At 50.9% G+C, this 20,088-nt stretch overlaps 1 protein-coding gene across 1 annotated transcript in view; it reads right to left on the reverse strand.

The window, feature by feature from the left end:
* Positions 1–414: 414 nt before the first annotated feature.
* LOC119372419 (mitogen-activated protein kinase 14) overlaps positions 415–20,088 on the reverse strand; it is a 120,381-nt gene continuing 100,707 nt past the window's right edge. The window contains exon 5 of the mRNA XM_037642897.2: positions 415–616. Coding sequence (XP_037498825.1) covers positions 510–616 — 107 coding nt within the window. The 3' untranslated portion in view covers positions 415–509. The remainder of the gene's footprint in view (positions 617–20,088) is intronic.

Raw genomic sequence — 20,088 nt, forward strand, 5'->3', positions numbered from 1 at the left:
GAAACTTTCTTAGAGAACACGAATATTCCTTCACTGAATATGCCGTTAACAGTGTGTCAAGGGTAAAAGTAGTGTACTGCACTAAGATACTCTCTAAGGCAACGTTTTCGAACGCACAAGAGACGGGAAGCAACCCCACAGAGTGCCGATTATTTTTATTGACATGACCTGAAGCGTTTCACAAACCAAGTGCGACACAGTGCGCATGCATAATTTTTCTGTAATATGGCGCACCAGAAGGGCTTTTTGATTTCTCAAAGATGGCTCAGTTACCGATACTTAAGCGCGCACAGACAAGGACGAAGGGAGGTGACGACAACACAAGCGCTTGTGTAAAGCGCTTGTGTTGTCGTCGCCTCCCTTTGTCCTTGTCTGTGCGCGCATAAGTATCGGTGATGGAAAACCATTTAGCCCAAAAATCAGGGCTCAGTTACTCCCCGTTATTTCATATACGAACGAGCAGGAAATTGGTTCGTTCATAATAAATTAGGATCCATCTCAGCAGGACCCTAAACAACTTTCATGCTGCGTTGTAGGTCCTGGGCGACGCCCGAGATGCCGGCGCTGATTTGGCGCAGCTTGGGCTGGAACATCACCACCTCCTTGTGCGTCATCTCTGCGGAAAAATGTGCCTACTTAGTTCCCCAATGTACCCCTCAAGTTACAGGGGTCAATTAAAACATCCCATCAGCGTTACGACATGGGGAAACAGAAACCATCCCAGGATCGCTGTGGAAGTTAACATATTTATAGAGAGCACTCAAAGAATTTATTGTACGAAGTGAGTCCTACGCTAAAAAAAAGAAAAGAAAAAGATAGACCAGAAACACAGATACGACACGGACTGGCGCTCCCTTCCAGCTTCATTATTCAAAAACTCTCACAAAACTAACACTTACACAGGCGCGCTTATTATGACCAAGGAAAACATCTGAAGAAACAGAAAACGCTCTTCTGTATCTATGAGAGCTCACACATTTACCGATACGCGGTAAGTTGCGCAGTATGTTGCGCAGTATGTTGTCCATAATATATGTATACGCTCGAAGATGGCGGGGGCGTTGCAAAGGCCAAACGGCATCACGTTGAACCCATACAAGCCGTCCGGAGTTACGTACACAGTTGTTCGGTCGGGCCAGTAGCCCGATCGAAAGCCAGCGAAGAAAAGAGCTCCGCCCCTTGCAAACAGTCGAGCGCGTCGTCGATTCTGGGAAGCGGATAAACATCTTTGCGTGCGATCTTGTTAAGGCGCCTAGAGTCAATACAGAATCGAATGCTACCATCCTTTTTTTTTTCACTAGTACCATTGGGCAGGCCCAATCTGCGGAACGGCTGTATGACGCCACGATCAAGCGTATCAGTCACCTGGTCGTCAACAACTCTGCGTTCAGCGTGAGAGACTCTATACAGACGTTAGCGCAAGGGTGCCTAGGTGCCGGTGTCAATATTCTCACGGGGTCGTGACGTGGACGAAGGCAGCAGTCCGCTTGTTCAAAACTAAACGTTTTATTTCGGCGAATCTGTGCCCGGTAAACGAGAAGTCAAACTACAAGCAATACACGCTTACACTGACAGCGGCTAACATCGTCGGCCGTCGATAATCTGATCTGCAGTAAGGCGCGTCGGCATTTAGACACGCGGCATCGAACATTCGAGCCTTATCGCCATGGTGGCCGCGTTACTTCCAAAATAAACTCACAGTCCGCGTTTGCACGCTCAAGCCTTTAAGAAGCTTCTAAAATAATCTGCAAGGTTCCCAGACTTAAGGGCGCGGCTCGCGCAAGGTCGCGGCTACGCGTGCAACAGATTGGATATGATTGTAAAAACCTTATTTACGTCCTGCAGGACGCGCTTAGCGCGTAGCGGGCGTCTGCCAGGACCGACAGAGAATACCTGGCGGTCGCTTCGTGGGCCTGCTGGACAGCCAATTGCTGGTGGGCGAGAAGCGAGCTTCTGAGGGACGTCTCCCACTTGTCTGAGGTAGAGCCAGGATGAGCGTTTCTACACTCCCAGATCATGTGTGTGAGTGTCGCTGTGTGTCCGCACGAGGGGCACGTGTCGCTGGGGTACGCGTCGGGATAGAAAACGTGAAGCTTGGCGAGGTTTGGATACGTGTGCGTTTGCAGTAAGCGTAGGGTTAGCGCCTGCGGCCTGTTAAGTTTCGGATGCGGGGGTGGAAAAATGCGGCGTCCAAGGTAAAAGTGTTTTGTGATGTCGTTATACGTTATGGGTGCATCCCGGTTGGCCTCTAACGCGGCGAGATGAGGTTTCCCTGTGACGGCGCGGTCGGTAAGTGCGCGCGCTGCGTCGTGGGCGATCTCACTGAGGTTGGACGGGGCGCCCGGCACCCGGCCGAGATGGGCAGGGAACCAGATGACGGTGTGATGCTTGACAGTACTCGGATCTACGCTGCGGAAGATGCGTAACGCCTGATCGGTGACGACGCCACGTTCTAAGGCTTTCATGGCCGCTCTGGAGTCACTGTAGATGACCTCCCGTTTGCTGTAGAGCACACTTAAGGCTATGGCTACCTGCTCAGCTACTTCGGAGTCTTGGGTAAGAATGGTTGCGGAGTTTAGGATCCGTTGCGTGGATCAAACCGCGACCGCGGCGAAGGCTCGGTTGTTGCGATAGGCAGCTGCGTCCACGGACGAGATGTCGTCCGCTTTCATGTCTATACGCTTGAGAAGGGCGGTCGCCCGCGCAAGGCGCTCGCCTCTGTTATAGCCGGGGTGTATATTTCGCGGAATGGGATTGATCGTGATGAGATCTCGGACTTCGCCGGGAACCGGCGTCAAATCTGGGGGGTCCCCGGCCGCCGAGGAGAAGCCAAGCTCGTGCAGAATATGGCGGCCCGCCTTAGTGGTCCTGAGTCGGATTAACTGCGCCCGTTCCTGAGCCTCGGCGATCTCTTCAAGGTGTTGTCCACGCCGAGCTCGAGGAGTTTCTGCGTGGAAGTGGAGATAAGTAGGCGGAGGGCTCTTTTAACGACCTTTCGAATAAGGGCGTTGAGTTTATCGCGCTCATTACACAGCCATTTTTGCATGGCAGCGACGTAGGTGAAATGGCACAGAACAAACGCAAGTACGAGACGCATCAAGTCGTCTTCTTTCAGGCCGTGGTGCCGGTTGGCCGCTCTACGTACAAGCCGTATGGCGTTATCAGTCCTAGTCTTGAGCTTCTGCACCGTTTGGTGTCGGTTCCGCGGCACTCCATGATCATGCCCAGGACCCTAATGGAGTCTACCCTGGAGACTGCACGACCATCTCTGGTGTGGAGGGTGATGTTGCGTTCGGCCGGGGCTTGCCACCCTTTGGGCTTGGCGCCACTGCGATTGGGCAGGTATATCAACAGCTCCGACTTCGCGGGGGAACATTTGAGACCGGTGTGTTCAAGGTAGGATTCCTTGGTTTCGATGGCCTCCTGCAGGGCGGACTCGATGAAGCCATCCGACCCTGTGGAGCACCATATGGTTACGTAGTCCGCGTAGATTGTGTGGTTTAACCCCTCTATTTTTTAGAGTCGTTCGGAGAGTCCGATCATCACGAGGTTGAAGAGCGTTGGTGAGAGGACGGATCCCTGGGGGGTGTCTCGCTGTCCGAGCTCGACTTCTTCCGACACCAGGTCTCCTGCGCGGAGAACGGCTCTGCGCCGAGTGAGGAAGGAGCGGACAAAGTCGTAAAACCGACGCCCGAGCCCGAGGTTTGCGATCGCCTTCAAATGGACGAGTGCGCGATGTTATCGAAGGCCTTTTAAAAATCGAGGCCGAGTATGGCACGGATGTCCTGAGTGTTTTCTCCGTCGAGAATCTGATGCTAAGTAGCATAGCGTCTTGAGTAGATAGTCCTGGTCGGAAGCCAATCATGTGGTGCGGGGGCAATCGTGATCTTTGAGGTACCGACCGACCCTGTTGAGGACTACGTGCTCAGCCACCTTGGCCACGCATGACGTGAGCGAGATGGGACGCAGGTGATCTCTAGGCTCGGCGCCTTGCCCGGTTTGGGAATAAAGATCGTGTGGAGTTTCCAGGCATCGGGTAGCTCGCCCTTCTTCCATGTTTCGTTGATGGTGTCTGTGAGGTAAGTGACGGAGGGGTCGTCCAGGTTTCGTAGAAGCTTGTTGGTGATGCCGTCGGGGCCAGGGGCGGAGCGGTCATTGAGTTCGTAGAGAGATCGCCGCGCCTCTTCGGCGGAAAAGTCGGCGTACTAACTGAGTGTTGTTGGTACCAGAGTATTCTGGGTGAGGAGTCGAAGGGTCCGTCGGAAGCGGGTGATATTTCTGCACGAGGGTCTTGGCGACGTCTTCCGGTGGCACGGTTCGTTTAGCCCGATGGAGTGTCTTCGCGAACGAATGACGCTTATTCGTGCGGGTGTTGGTGTCGCCGCGCAGATGTTTGAGGAGGTTCCAGGATTCGCCATTTCGGACCTGACCGTCAATCGAGTTACAAACCTCGTCCCACTTTTGCTTAGAAAGGGCGGGGCAGTGATCCACCATGTTCTTGTTCAGCTCAGGTATGCGTTTACGTAGCCTCCGATAAAGGCGCTGTCCTTTCCAGCGGGCCAGTAGAGACTGTTTGGCCTCGAGCAGGTGGGCGAGACGGCCGTCCATCTTCTCGGTTGGTAAGTGCGTAGTGATGGTTTTGGTCGCCTTGTCGACGTCGACCTTGAGCTGGATTGTCCACGTCTCGAGGCTTGGGGCGGCGTCGGGAGGATGTCGTTCTGCGTGGATCTTCCGGAAAAGGTCCCAGTCGACCCACGCATACGACTTCGTCTTCTTGCCGACTGTGGCGAGGTGTACGGCCAGGAGGAAATGGTCGCTACCAAGATCTACCGCGAGGTTGGACCAACGGGCGTCGGCGATGTTCTTGACGAAGCAGAGATCCGGGTCTCTGTGTGGATGTGCCGGTGCGTGTAGGGAAAGCCTTGTCTGCGATGACAACAAGGTCCGTGTCGTTCGCGTTTTGCCAAAGCTCGTTACCCTTGGGGGTGTCGTACGCGTAGCCCCAGGCACGATGTGCGGCGTTAAAGTCACCCGCGATCATTAGCGGGTTGGACTCAGCGAGACGAATGGCTTTCTGGAACAGGCGTGTGAACCGTTGTCTGTGGTGGCTGGGGCTGTTGTATACATTTAGGATGTACACGCTTTGTCGGGATGCGTTTCCAGGGAGAATCTCTAGCATAACATGCTCATCGAGGCTGTGTGCTATGCAGGTAATCTTGTTAGCAACCAGCGTGGCAGTACCGCGTCCTCCCGAGGGGCCGGGATCCACTGGTATCCGGAAAACGTGGCGGTTGGTACTACGGTTTCTTGTAACAGGATGACGTGGGGTTTGGCCTCGTGACTACGGAGGTATTGCTGCAGGGAGGCTTTCTTATGGGCGAAGCTCCTGCAGTTCCATTGCCAGATTCGCAACTCGTCATTTGGTCTGGCCATCTTGAAGCATGTTGGCGTTGGCCTGAGCATCGACGGGCGCAAAAGAGCCATGTGAGGGAAACTGGGTGTGGTTGTGAGCTGTGAGACCCGCTGACCCCGCGGCGACGGCAGGGGCGACGACGTGATCTAGGTAGTGTGCCACTTGGCCCAGCCGATTACCGTGGGCCGCGAGGGTCGACTGCACAAGGGCCATACTCTCGCCAAGGAAGCGAAGGCTCTCTTTAATCGCTGACAGCGTGCTCTACATATCGTCCAACTCCTCGGTCCTTAAAGCTGGCTAGTCGCGGACGACCGCGCGTTTTTTAGGTGCGCTCTCGTCGTCGTCGGTATCGTCGCCTACGGGCTGCAGCTGTGACGAGGCGACTGCATTGCGGCGTTATCGGTGGTGGGTGTAGCGGTGGACGCGCTTCTGTCGTTCTTTAGTTCGGCGATGGCGACCGTGAGTTTGCGTATTGTTTCTTTCATCATCGCGTTTTTGCGCTTTAGAAATGATATCTCAGATGTGGTGTGTGTGTAGTGCTCTGGGAGTAAACCCGACTCTACCTGTGCTGTAGCTTGTCCTTTGCTCCTGACGGTGTCCGCCCAAGTAAGAGCTCCTCGCTTATTCTTGTTGGCGTTGCTTGCCGGTGAGGGTGCCGACGGGCTCGACGATCGTTGACCGTGGACACCGCTATGGTCAGGGTGGGATCCAGAATGAAAACCGGAGAGGGACCCGGGACGGGAGCCAGAACGGGATCTGGATGCAGGCCCATTGGGCGCCCCACGTCGTGTACTGCGGCAGCGGGCCCGAGGACGGCTCCAGGACCTCGATGCACGTCTGGAGCGGCTTTTGGAACGACCCCTGGATCGGGACCGGGATCGGTTCCCACCGGACCGATCGTCTGTCGCATGTTCCGAAGGTTCGTCGTCGTGAGTGGATGCGTTGGGCTTGGACCTTGCATCACGATCGTCGTTGTCGTCTCGCGTCGAGCGTGCTCGCTCCCATCGTCGTCGTCGCACCACGTAGGGAATGTGGTAGCATTCTTTGCATGCCTTGCCGGCAGTGAGGTGGTCTCCTCAAGAAAGCTTTCATTTGGGTGTGCAACGATGCTCCCGATCAGGGTTCGGGGCACCGCAGCCTCGGCAGATAACGTCTCCGGGGTTAGGACAAACGTCCGCACGATAGCCGAGCCGGCCGCAGGCACAGCAAATATCTGCCTGCGGTATAGCGTACAGGGTCGACCACATCTAAGCTGAACACCTCATTAGTATTCAAACCGGTAAAACTAGAACGTTTCTTATACTTCACGAGTGCAACGCCCGTTATAGAACGTCTAATCATGGTGTCGACAAACACAGTAATGATTTTCCGAATTATGTATTAAACAACAGCTTCAATGAGGTCTTGAATACTAATGAGGTGTTCAGCTTAAATGTGGAAGACTCTGTACATTGCAGTAGCACCGAGCCATATCGCACGAAGTTGGGCACGCGATGTCCACCAAAGGCCACGATTACTGTGTTGGTACAACCGAGGCGCTTGGCGGCCAGGGCCAGTGGATTCCTGTCGTTAACGATCTTTGCATCGATGTCCGCCAAACTGTCTTGCGCGGGGATCCCTCGGATGACGCCTTTGCACGTGGAATGCGGTGCCGCTTCGTAGGCACTCACTTCGTAAGTCTTATCAGCGATGCGGATTTCTTTAACGCGCACGTAGCAGCGTGCCCTTCTCGGCGTGCTCGCCACTAAGATATTCTGCCTACTGTTTGGGCATAGCGTGTCCGCGTGCTGTTCCATAGGGCTGACACCTGCTGAGATGGCAATGGCGTCGGCGACGATCGTTGGGCCAAGCTTCGCGATATTAAGGCCCCCTCTGGGTCTATGATGATGCTTAGGTCGTCGTTCGGTAGTTGCGGCATTCGGCTCGCTCGGATGATTTCGTTCTTGACGTCTTCACTATCGTGGGGCTTGTTCCCTCCACGTTTCAAAGCGCCATTAGGCGGCGTAGGCTTGGAGCCCACCTTTTGGGTTAGTGCACGGCGAGTCGAGGCGGTCTGCCAGCCTTTGTCTGGTGTGATTTCTTCCGGGTCAATGTCCTCCCCCGACACTTGGCATTCCATCGCGCCGTGACAGAATGCAGCCCAAGTAGCAGCAACGGCGTGGTAGAGCGCAGCGAGCCAGCCCCGGCGCCGCGCTAGCGAGCGCGCGCCACGTCGAAGCAAAAAGGGCACTCGTTAGAGCTAGCTGGGCGGGAGGCGCGCGACGACAGAAAAGTCGTTGAAAAACGTAGAATAAGCACTCACTGCACTTAAAAAAGTGTCGATAGGGTCCGTGTGTCTTCAGGATGTTTTTGCGTACTGATATACCGTTGAAATCACACAAAAAAAATTGGCCACGTATCTTCCTGCTCCGCTGCAAATGCCGCGTAAAGACTACAGAGGAGGCGCTGCGTGAGATATGGACGCCATCTGGCAATACGTCGGGAAACATTAGCTTGCGCAGAGGGTTTCCTTCCTCCGTGTCAGAGAGCGTTCGTCGGCGCGCATAGGCATTTTCAGCGCAGCCGCATTTTCAGCGCAGCTTCAGAAACTAGGGTCTTTAGAATTACGTATCTATGTATTTTCTATTAAAGGAACACACCACTTAATACTTACCTATACTCATGTTGCGCCTCAGATATGCGTAATATTTACTTTTTGATTGACAACGTTCCCAAGTATGAACAGCCGTACCAGTTCAAGATGTGTGGGCTGTAAGCAAGTGGTTCAACTTTGGCAGGGTCGCTGTCTCGGGTGACAGACAGACAAACAGAAAGACAGACAGACCAAGATTTCTGCGTTTAAGTTCCCCAAGAAAGACTATCGTCTTTAAAAACGTCACGAAAACGTTGAGTAAAGCGGGAGCCGAAGTCAACACGTCCGCACACCTCGGCTATCGCAGCGCCCTCCTGCAACGGACTATTTAAATAAAATAACAAAACAAGCGCGCGTGGCAATATGATGAACAATTGAAGATGTTCGGCCCAAAGTGGTTTGCTGGTAATCGAAAGATGTCCGAAAGCGGTCGAGAAGCTGCAAGAGTTGAGTGCGTTGAGCAATAGGAAGTTCGGAATCAATTGATGGAAGGAAGACATCTAGGGAAGGTGTGCTGGACGCGGTAATGGGGTTAACGCTTGTGACCTGGAGAATCAATTGATTCAATCAAACAGAATCAATGGCCTCAAGTGGGCCTATATATTCTCCGCGGAATAATGCGGCTGGGACCGAAAGCAGGTTCGTGACATAAATGGTTGCGCAGGCGTTTTCGATCGTGAGAAGAGCAAAGGGGGAGAAGGACGGTCTTGCGAGAAGCAAACGCTTCTGATCGTGCGAGCATGGCGCTAGAGAAAGGAGCATAGTCGCAGGAGATCGGCACAAGAACAGAAGACAGAGGAGGGACGTTTCCGCGGCGACGACGACACGAGAAGAAGACTTGCCAGAATCGATGTCGGAGATCGTCGATAATTCTGGTTTGGCACAGGCACAATCGACAACGGCTTGATGTGTGGAAAGGACGTCCCAGCCCAATATAACGGCGTGCGAGGAGTGTGAAATGAGGACGAATTCGACCATGCACAAAACGTCCTGAATGAAAAGCCGAGCCGTGCACGTCATGGAAGGTGTGTGATGCGCGGTTGCCGTGCGCGGGGAGACGCCAGAAAGCGGAAGCGTAATTTTTCTTTTAACTTGCGGCACATTGCTTCACTCAATAAAGACACAGCAGCTCCTGTATCGATTGATGCTTGCATGGCAACACCTTCAATGAATAGAGTTATACCCCTGTCACACGGCAAATCTAATGTCATTTACAGCTAATGTCATTCGTTTGTAATGTCATTTGTTTGCTGTCACACGGGGAAACTAATGCTATTCAATGAAAATGACTAGAGACCGGATTTTAGGCAAATGCCTATTTTGTTCCTTGCGTTCCTATCGTGCCACTTTAATATATGAGCATGAATTAGGGGTTAAGAAGGGCTTTTATAGTGTTTTTATAGTGCCTATAAATGCCTATTTTTGGGGTTCGTGCCTAAATGCCTATAAGTGCCTATAAATGCCTATTTTCAAAAACGGCGCCTATATGATCACTGTTTAACCTCAAATTTCGCTTTCAAGTGCAGTTTGAAACCGTTATTCATGTTACCGGGCAATATTGACCTTTTAAAAGTCTATGTGATTCAACCGAGCCCTCTAGTTCAACCAACTTCGGGAAAAACAACCGCTAGCAGCAATGAACCTGAATGGAAGCCCGTCTCAGCGTCTGCAGGCGAATGGGGAGAGAGAAATGAAGATGGGAATCAGAAAGAAGAAGGAGAGTGGCGTCCATTGCCGAGGACGCGGCGGGTGGCTTGTACAGCCGGTTGTCCAGTACAGTGTGCCCAAGGAAGTCAAGAACAGCCTTGAAGACCTGCGTGTGGTGGTGGGCAGGGAACAGGATGTCCCTCTGTGCAGCCGCGGGAAGGTGGAGAACGAATGCGAAACCGCGCAGTGCCGTCAGGGGAAAGGAGGGTTTAGATCAAAATAAAGATGCACACGCGGCTATCGTTTTCTTTGTAATTTACTTCTGAAAAAGCCGCTCCGAACTCACATGAGAAATTGTAGTTAGCCACTGGGCGTTGTTGCGTGCCCAATGAAGAGCGTTTTACCACAAGAATGTTTTAAATTGGTCCATTATGAGCCGAGAAACCATGATGCGAGAAGGCGATCTTCAAACCCTTGCCACTAGCCCCGTGTATCCGCGTTGACGAGCTGTGTCGTTTCGGCGTTCGTTTCTGTGGGATGGACTCCTCAGTGCGCACACGTTTGGAGAGGCTGGCTCGGATCACGTATCGTTACACCGCATCGCACAGCTTGAACTGCTGTAAGGGACGATGCACCATGCACCAAAAAGGCACCAAAAAGGCGCCAAGCGTTGTCGAGGCTGGCATTGGCACGACGCGGCAATGACGAGAACACGAACGCATGCCGAATTGCGGCAGATAAGTCTGGAATCTCGCTGCGATTAGAAGCAAAAGAAAAGATACAAAATTGCCGAAGCTTGCGCTAAGCCGAGCAAAGCTCGAAACAGCGAAACTGGACCATTCCGAAGACTAATCTGGTTGCTTCTATGTTGTTTCTAGGCCTAGCTAGTTGATGCAGGTTGTTTCTAGGTTGCTTCTAGGTTCACTAGGGTAGCTGTTTGGGCTTGTTGGTTTGGCATGACACAGGTTGAAAGCGCAAAAAAAGACGAAGACAGAGAAGAGGCTTGACACACACGAGCGCTGACTTACAACAGAGTCAGCGCTCGTGTGTGTCAAGCCTCTTCTCTGTCTTCGTCTTTTTTTGCGCTTTCAACCTGTATCATGCTTCTAGGTCGCTGCAAGGTTTAGCTAGGTGATTCTGGGTTGTTTCTACGTTGATCCTCAGCGTACAGAGGTTCGAGTTAAACCAGACTGTCACAGACACGACACGGATGTCCGAACTCCCGAGACAGAACCTCGCGCTAAAACCAAGCGTTTGCAACTCTCAGATCTACGGGCACGTTGTCGTTGACGTAGGCCTTCCATCGCTTCGGGGTCTTCTCGCAGCCGCCGTTGCCTTTCCCGTTCCCTAGTATTGTACGTACTCGGGGTCTTCGGCTCGCCGCCATCGCTTCTCAGCCATTTGTTGGGCTAAATGTTGCCTTCTTCATCTTTAGTTGACCAGTGGTGGGATTTACCCAATTTCTGTGGCACCTATCCGTTTATGATAGCGATAGTTTTCTGATAGGCACATATCCGTTTTCTGGTAGGCTGCACACATTACGGTTAGCTTGAACAGCTTCGCTGTTAAATTCCGTTTCTGTGTTTTATTATTTCTCTCAGCTTTCCTTCATTCGTTAAAGCAACAGATTAAACAAATTGCACATGTCGTCTCGAATACTTCTCGCAGCGTCATGTCCTATTGTTAGCGACGTCAGAGCATCAATGTCTACGTAGGTGAGCGACGTCAGCGCCCAAATAACTACGCAGGACCACTCATTGTTGTACGTCAGCCCCTCCATCTGATGGCACGCGCCTACGAGAAAAAAAATCACAGCATATCCACGGAGTGAATGATTATGAGTGGGCGAAGCTGCGGAGGTTCATCGGTAAACCGTGAATCTTCCGTGAATTCTGCCCAGTACATCATCACCGACGTGAGATCGGGCGCGTTTATACTAAAGGTTCGATGAGTTATGACGACTTGCAGCTCACTTTAATTTTACATGTACGCTGTGAATTTTCATTGTTTAGAAAACCATTGCTTTAGAAAACATCTGGCGTCTTTCGTTAAGCAGCTGGCGTCTTTTCGTTTTGCTTTAGAAACATCTGGCGTTCTTTCGTTTTGCTTTTACAAAACATCTGGCGTCTTTCGTTGGTTTATTTCATCAATCAACGGCGTTTTGAACAAAATTTTTATTGTTTAATCACGCACAGGAGAAATCTCACCAGGCACTACCTTGGAGGTAAACAATGGCTGCTAATGGGAATGAGAGACAGAAGAAGTCGGCTTTTAGCTAAAACTTACACTTCTACTTCTACTAACGTTTCCTACTGGAACATGCCAATGGCTGCTAATGGGGAATGAGAGACAGAAAAATTCGGCTTTTAGTTAACGCGCACGCTGCGAATTTTTTATTGTTCAACACGCACAGGAAAAATCTCCCACCGGCACCACCTTGGAGGTCAAAGCGTAAGACTGGTTACGCACTACGACTACTACAACTACGACTACGAGGGACGAACGGGTGCCGCTTTAAGGAGCTTCGCCCCTAAAAGGGCAACGGCGTTCAGTTTGAAATTTCACGTCTTTCCGCAGCGCGTAGCGTCGCAAACCTTGGCAAACGTCATCGCGGGCGGCCAGTGCATCCATTACACTTGTCAGCTCGAAATGCTCAAACCTGGTGAGGGGCTCTTCGGGGTGTTCACCAAGAGGGGAGAAATTGACCATACGCGATTAGCCCCTGCCAATACGAGGCATCCCTCCCTTCTGGTCTTTTAGTGGTCTGGGCATCTGCTCCTGTGCTGCCCTTCTCAGCCACGCCGAAACGAAAGAGACCCAGGAGTGTGTTGATTCGACGGTGGACACTTGACTCACCATGCCAGACAATAAAAGGAGAGACCGTGTTCTGCGAACCATGCGGGAAAAAGGACAATTTCATGGCTGTGTTTAACCGTCGGGGCCTTTGTGCCATCATGAACAACAACATTTCTGACTTTCCTGTCGTAGATACTGGTCGGGCACATCTTTATTTGAAATTATTTGAATTTATGTAAAAATTTATTGTGCCTATATTTACGATTTTGTAGGCCTAAAACGCTGTTATGCCTGCCTATTTTTGGCGCCTAAAACGCGCCTTTTTTGGTGCCTAGACACCCCGCCTCTAAAAATGACATTTCCTGTCGAATGAGTTCCCCAAACACATTCGCATTCGATTTCGGACCGAATGCGTAGTCTCGACGCAGGGACCTTTTAGGGAGATAACTGTTGACTTGTGTATGCGTAACTTTTGTAATTCGTAAATATCTTATTCTTTACTAGATCAACTTATTACTGGTTTGATCACGTAACAGCACGCGCGAAAGTTTCCGAAAGAAAGCTACTCTCAACTGAAGCGGCTGGACGCCGGCCATGTTTCAATTGTGCTCTCTTGTTGTTGCCCGTATCGCGGGTGTTGATCGTCCGATTGCACGTGTTTTGGTGATCAATGTGGTGACTACACGAATTAGCTGCCGCCGTCTCATTTCTGCAGCCGGAATGTCAGTCGTGCTCGCACGCTTTAGTTCGCTGTACCAACGCCAACGCCCGGTTAGCGTGGCCACCCTAGCTATACCCTAGCCCGGTCACAACGTCGGCCATGTTGGTTCTTGATTGGTTCTTGGCTTGACTTCGTTTGTGTCGTACAGCTGTGGCAAGTTGTGTAAAACGGCTGCGTTTATTTTCTTCAAGCAGCTTTTTAGTGATAGAAAATTATTTTCGAGGATACACGCATGTGAGATGCAAGTTTTAATAGATTTTTATTTCTCCAAACGTCACGGCTCAGGAGGGCTAATGTCATGATCATTTTAAAATGACATTTGTTTTCGTCGTGTGACAGCAGGCAGGTAAAATTACATTTAAGTTCACCTAATGTCATTTATTGCAAATGACATTAGATTTGCCGTGTGACGTGGGTAATATTTCGTTCGCAGGTAGAGAACGAGGACTTGTAGATTTCGACAGCGACGCAGTTCTTGCCTCCGGAACTGCGATGGTCAGTTTTCCGTTTGGAAGGGTGGCGAACGACGAACCATTGGCGAAAGGGAGCGTCGGGGCGAGGAAGGCGATCGACGTGGGTTGAAGGCGCGGCGGTTCGACGAAGAGGTGTCTTAAAGGGACACTAAAGGCAAATATTAAGTCGACGTTGATTGTTGAAATAATGGTCCAGAAACCTCTTAGTGCTACTTTTATGCCAAGGAAGTGCTCATTTTGAAATAAAATCACGTTTAATGGTCCGTATCGCGTTAGCGCACTTCAAACCACCCGCCTGAAATCAGTCTTTCACACGTCACTGCTGCCGTGCCCAACGTTGCCCGCCTTTATTGCGCGGCGGCGTGCACTGGCGGCGTGCACCATTCGGGCATCCGACAACATCACATGCATGCGGCATTTTGTCGAACTTTCTGCCACAGCAACTTTCACGAGCGCGCAAAACACACGCGGCAGTACGCGATACCGAAACTACCACTGAGACGCGACCGCGTGAGCGAAGTAGGCATAGAGTTGAAGTAGGGCACCGGGCGAAGCGCAGTTCGGAGAAAACGGAACCTTTGAACCACGCGCGTCGTTCCCCATGGCAACGCCAAAGAAGTTCTTTTTTCCATGAATCAAACAGAAACGAACAAGCAGCATTTTATTACGTCTCTTGATGCACGGAAGGTTCTTTTTTATTGTTGCTAGTTTGATTACTAGTGATTAATTTTATGCAGACTCTCATACGTCATCGGGATCATTTTCAAAATGTGCCGCTCGTGGCGCTCATCGTGTGATACATTTAGCTTCATTTCTCGGTAAGTAGGGCACTGCTGTTGATAATATTGCCGTTTTAGACGTTGTCATACATTGAGCTTTCACTCTGACATAAATTGTTATTTGCCTTTAGTGTCTTCTTTAAGTAACGTGGGATGACTTGATGCACGTGGGAGGGAATCGGCTGCAGTGGCTCTGTACGGACGTAGCTGCAACTTATGTCAACGGTATCTGGACGGGGGACGACGCGCCGGCGGCAGAAACGCTCGACATTGCCGGGTAAACAACAGTATACAGATTATCTTGTTATCTGGTGTGCGCTAAGGATTATTGGGAGGGGTCGCAGGACGGCGATAAAGGGAACGTGTGCCAGTGCCGGCGCACGTGTTGCGTAGAAGAAAGCGTTTGTCTGATAAGCAGAGTCCGTGACATGCCTTCTCGCGACGTCCGCGTAGGTCAGTGGCGCGGATACAGGCGGTGGTTGGTGCGTGCACGGAAGTGCCTCGGATACTGGTTTGTCGCAACGACGAGTTGAGCCCATGAGTATTGCTCCAGGAGAAAGGGCGCAAGGGACAGTTGGGGCGCCACTTCCTCTCGGATGAATTGCTGGATTTGCTGCGTCAGTACCACCGGTTCCAGAGAATTGGCACCAACGGTTAATAATGACGTGCTGGTCGTGTCGAGAGTAGGACGCCGCGTTGAAAGGCGCTGCTTTCGCAACTCGTCGTAGCTCTGGCAGTGCTGAATAACGTCTGCGAATGTTTGAGGGTTTTTCGCCACAAGCATATGGAACGCATCGTCAGCGATGCCCTTCATTGTATAAATGTTTTGACTTTGTCGGCTTCGGACATGTCAGAACTGAAGCGACGGCAAAGGCCTACGACGTCCTCAGTACATGGTGTGAAATGCTGGCCAGACAGTTGGGCGCGATCACGCAAGCGCTGTTCTGCGCGGAGCTCGCGCACTCTCGGTCGGCCGAACACGTCCGCGAAGGTCGTTTTGAAAGAGGCGCAGTTGGAAATCTCAGCCTCGTGGTTGTTCAACCTAGTTCCGCTATACTTCTCTCAGGTAGAAGTGGACGCAGCCAAGCTTGTCGTTATCGTCCCACTTGTTGACGCTAACTGCCTAACTCGTTCGTACAAAGACAGCCAGTCCTCGACGTCCTGCTCATCGGTACCGCTGAAGATGACTGGGGCTAGTTCTGTTGGGACAGCGGACAGCTGGGGATGTGGAAGCAGTATATATGCTGTGCACCGTCGGTGGGCATTGTTGATGGGGAAGGTAGAGTCCGGTTACAGTTTCAGGATGGGAAAGAGAACCAGCACTTCCCACCACTAATTATTAATTTGGTCTTATTTAGTATTTTCATTATCATGACCCTAATTAGACACATGTTTAATTGCCAATGTCTTAATCGGTACACACATAATTAGCATAGTCCAAATCAGCATTAACTTAATTTAGCAAGGTCTTAAGGAGCTTGCTCGTAATTAGCGTCACCTTAATTAGCATAGGCTTAAGTAGATCGCCCTTAGCATGCCACGGCTTAATTATCTTGGTCATAGCATGTATTGGCTTAATTAGCTAGGTCTACCGCCCTGCCAATTAGCTAATCAACCTAAGACTAGTATTGTGGTGCCTGGGAATGCATCGAATATATTTTAATTACCGCTACCTCAAAAAGACACTTTCGGTTTCGATATCGAGGGGGTGGCTTGTCAGTGACGTTTCATAGCAGTGTCACGTCACGGGGATAAAGAAACTCGCGACGTACTAGCGGCAAATCCGTCATCTGCTCGTGGTGCACATAAACAACGATGAGTGAATTGTCCTCCAGTGACCCTGATTTCAGCGATTTATGCTGGATGCAGGGCGTAGAGTTCGCAAACTCGGGGGAGCTGTGTTGACTCGTCGAGATAATGTCCATTGCTGTGGGGCTGGCTTGCAGATGCTCAGCGACGAAAATTTTAATTAAAGTCAAATTTTTATAAGTGTTCCCTGACTCCGGTGTGTGGAGAGCGTTGACACTGCATATCAAGGAAACGAAAAATGTCCCTTTTGCAATGTCTCCAAATCGTGTCAGTACTCTTTTAAAGGGACACTAAATCGGTTTAGATCGATAAATTGCGCTCTGAGAAATCTAATGTCGTTAATTTCGCCATCATAGGTTTAATAATAGAGGATAAAATAAAGTTCAATGTCTCATTTTTAAATTCCGCGCCGAAATCTCCCCGCGTGACGTCACGGATCGCTGTGTGGTTCTTCAAAGTGTATTTATCGTATCTTGGCGCCATTGGCCCAACAAGATTACCCCAAGCTTGGTATGTTAAATCTATGACCCCCTCGGAGGATAATGTACTTCATTTTTACCGATTAGGAACTACGTAGTCCCTAGTAGGTGCCGTCAAAACATGTGACGTCACGGCGTATGGTGCGGAAACTTCAAGGTGGCGTCGCCACCCACATTTTGTTTGTGCGCGTTTTCTCGCTTACTAAGCGTCTTCTCGCAGCAAGCGTGGTGTTTTTGGTATCGTCAAAGAGTACGTTACTAATATGAGAAAAATCATTTTTCTCTTTCGTGCAGGGTGTCTACCAAGTTGGTATTTCTAAATTCCCTGCGTTTTCTAGGCTTTCCCTAAGTGCTTTTGCTGAAATTCCTTGAGTGAAATAGCATCTTGTTTTATGTCAAGACAGGGTGACACCATGCCGCTCGATGATGTCACTCTCTAGTATGCTAGTTAAAAAATAAAAATGACTTAATCCCATTTGAATAGTAAAGAGAACAGTTAAACCTCGATATAGCGAAGTTGGTAAAAGCGGCAATTTACTTCGTTATATCGAAACTTCGTTAAACTGAAATTCGACCTCTCATACAACACATAGTTACCGAATGATTAATTTTAAACTGAAAATGCCACAAGAATGCTGGATTACAATACGGCAACATGAGAAAACATTTTTTTTTTTTTTTGCGTGAAAAAATGTTTTGAGCCTGAGGTGCAGCAATCACAATTAGATGCCTTGCCAGAGTGTCACGTGTATAGACGAAACAAATGCAGGTTTAACGCACTGTGGAATTGCGCTTATTCTGCTGCTGCGGCTTGTTGTAAAATCCTCGCGCGATGCCCAGAGCAGTGCGACGCCTTTGCTGTCATTTTGCCCAGCCGAACCATTTGCTCTCCACGAACGCGCAACATCGAAAACCGCCGCACGTTGCAAAAAAATGTCACAGTTTCACAGCAAGAGCGAAAGAGAATCCGATAGCAACAAATAGGAATTTTATACGAATATAGGCTAGCAGCTCACTCCTTCAGGAAACTCAGCCGCTGCAGTAAGAGAAGTGACCTATCTATGGCTCGGCAGGCACTGAAGGAAGGGGACGGGGGCTGGCACAGGCTTTCGGGGGGGGGGGGGGGATCGCCGCTACCGCTCCACCTCCCCCACCCCCTCTAGATCCGCCATTGCTATGGCTTCAACGGAAGTTCTGCAATTGAAGCACAACACCTACAAAGGTATGAGCGTCTGCTGATCCCCTCTAAAGATACCGCGGCACACGCGACCACACCCGCTGGTACAAAGTACGCACTTCCTGTCGGACTCACGCAGACCCCCCCCCCCCCCCTCCCGCCTCTTTTGTAGAGTTACGAGTTACGCGAGATCGGGTACAAGAGTTTGCTGCCAGCCTCACTTCGTATAACATAATATATACAATTTGTTGCTATCGCATTCAATGCTTCACCCTTAATTGCGGTGAAACTGTGGCTTTCTTCTTTTCTTTCGCGGGGGGGTTAGGGTCTGCGCGCCTGCATTGGATGATGATGCCCACACTGCAGATGACCGACGCAGCCTCCATTTCTCGCTAAAATCTGCGCAACTGAGAAAATATTGAAGCTGGTCGGGCATTTTTACGCAGCGTGGCGCAATTTCAACAAATTTCACGGTTTTGGCTCAGCTTTATGCAAAAATAAGGAATTTTATCAAATTGGCGCAACTAGCGCAGCTGTTGCACCCCTGCGTGTACCCACTCCCACGAATAGACGACGCCCTAGATCGACTCCACAACGCGAAGTATTTTTCGTCGATGGACCTCAAGACCGGCTACTGGCAAATCGAAGTCGACGAGAGAGACCGAGAAAAGACTGCCTTTATAACACTAGACGGCATGTTCGAGTTCAAGGTCTCTTTGGTATTTACTCGGCACCTGCGCCTTTACAACGCGTTATGGATACAGTACTGGACGGCTTGAAGTGGCAGACGTGCCTCGTGTAATTTGTCGACGTCGTTTTGTTTATCCCAAACTTCGACGAACAACTCCGGCGCCTTGAAGCTCTACTTCAAGTAATCAAGACCTCCGGGCTCCCCCTGAAGCCAGAAAAGTGCCGTTTTGCGTACGAGGAGCTCTTGTTCTTGGGCCACGTCATTAGCAAATCTGGAGTTCGCCCCGACACGCGGAAAATAGCTGCCATCGCTGCCTTCCCGCCGCCCACTGACAAGAAGGCCGTACGCCGATTTCTCGGCTTGTGCACCTATTACAGACGCTTCGTCAAGGAATTTTCACGGATCACCGAACCCCTAACTCACCTCACGAAGACCAACGTGGAATTCAAGTGGGAAACGGTGCAAGTGAAGGCATTTCAAGAATTGAAACGACGCCTGCAGACGCCTCCGATACTTGCGCATTTCGACGAATACTCCGATACGGAAATCCACACCGACGCAAGCAGCGTAGGACTCGGCGCCGTCCTTGTGCAGAGGACCGACGGTCTGGAAAGGGTTATCAACTATGCTAGCCGGTCTCTACCGAAGGCGGAAGCCAATTATTCTACAACAGAAAAGGAGTGTCTTGCCATCATCTGAGCTACATCCAAGTTTCGCCCCTACCTCTATGGCAGACTCTTCAAAGTTGTGAGCGACCATCACGCCTTGTGTTGGCTAGCTAACTTGAAGGACCCTTCAGATCGCCTCGCACGGTGGAGCCTAAGACTTCAAGAATTCGACATTACCGTCGTTTACAAGTCCGGAAGAAAACACTCCGACGCCGACTGACTCTTTCGTGCCCCTGTCGACCCATCGCCGCAGGACGACCACGACGATAACTGCTTCTTGGGAACCATAAGTACCGACGACTTCGCTGAACGACAGCAAGCCGACTTGGAACTCAGTGGCCTTGTGAAATACCTCGAGTACAGGACTGCCGTTGTTCCAAAAGTATTCAGGCGAGGATTGGCGTCATTTTTCTTGAAAAACGACGTCCTCGTTAAGAAGAACTTCTCTCTGGCCCGGGCCAACTACCTTATCGTGTAATCTTCGGCACTGCGACCAGAAGTTCTGCAGGCCCTGCACGACTACCCAACGGCTGGCCACCTCGGCCCTTCCCGCACGCTCGCGAGGATACAAGATAATTACTACTGGCCACGTCTTACCGCCAACGTCGCTCGCTACGAGGGGACATGCCGGGACTGTCAGCGACGCAAGACACCGCCAAGGCTAGCAGGACTTCTGCAGCCCATCGAACCACCTCTACGACCGTTCCAGCAAATAGGTATGGACTTACTGGGGGCCGTTCCCGACGTCAACTGTCGGAAACAAGTGCATCGTCATAGCTACCGACTACCTCACCCGCTACGCC

The sequence above is a fragment of the Rhipicephalus sanguineus genome, chromosome 10 (genome assembly GCF_013339695.2).
Source record: "Rhipicephalus sanguineus isolate Rsan-2018 chromosome 10, BIME_Rsan_1.4, whole genome shotgun sequence".
Lineage (NCBI taxonomy): Eukaryota > Metazoa > Arthropoda > Arachnida > Ixodida > Ixodidae > Rhipicephalus > Rhipicephalus sanguineus.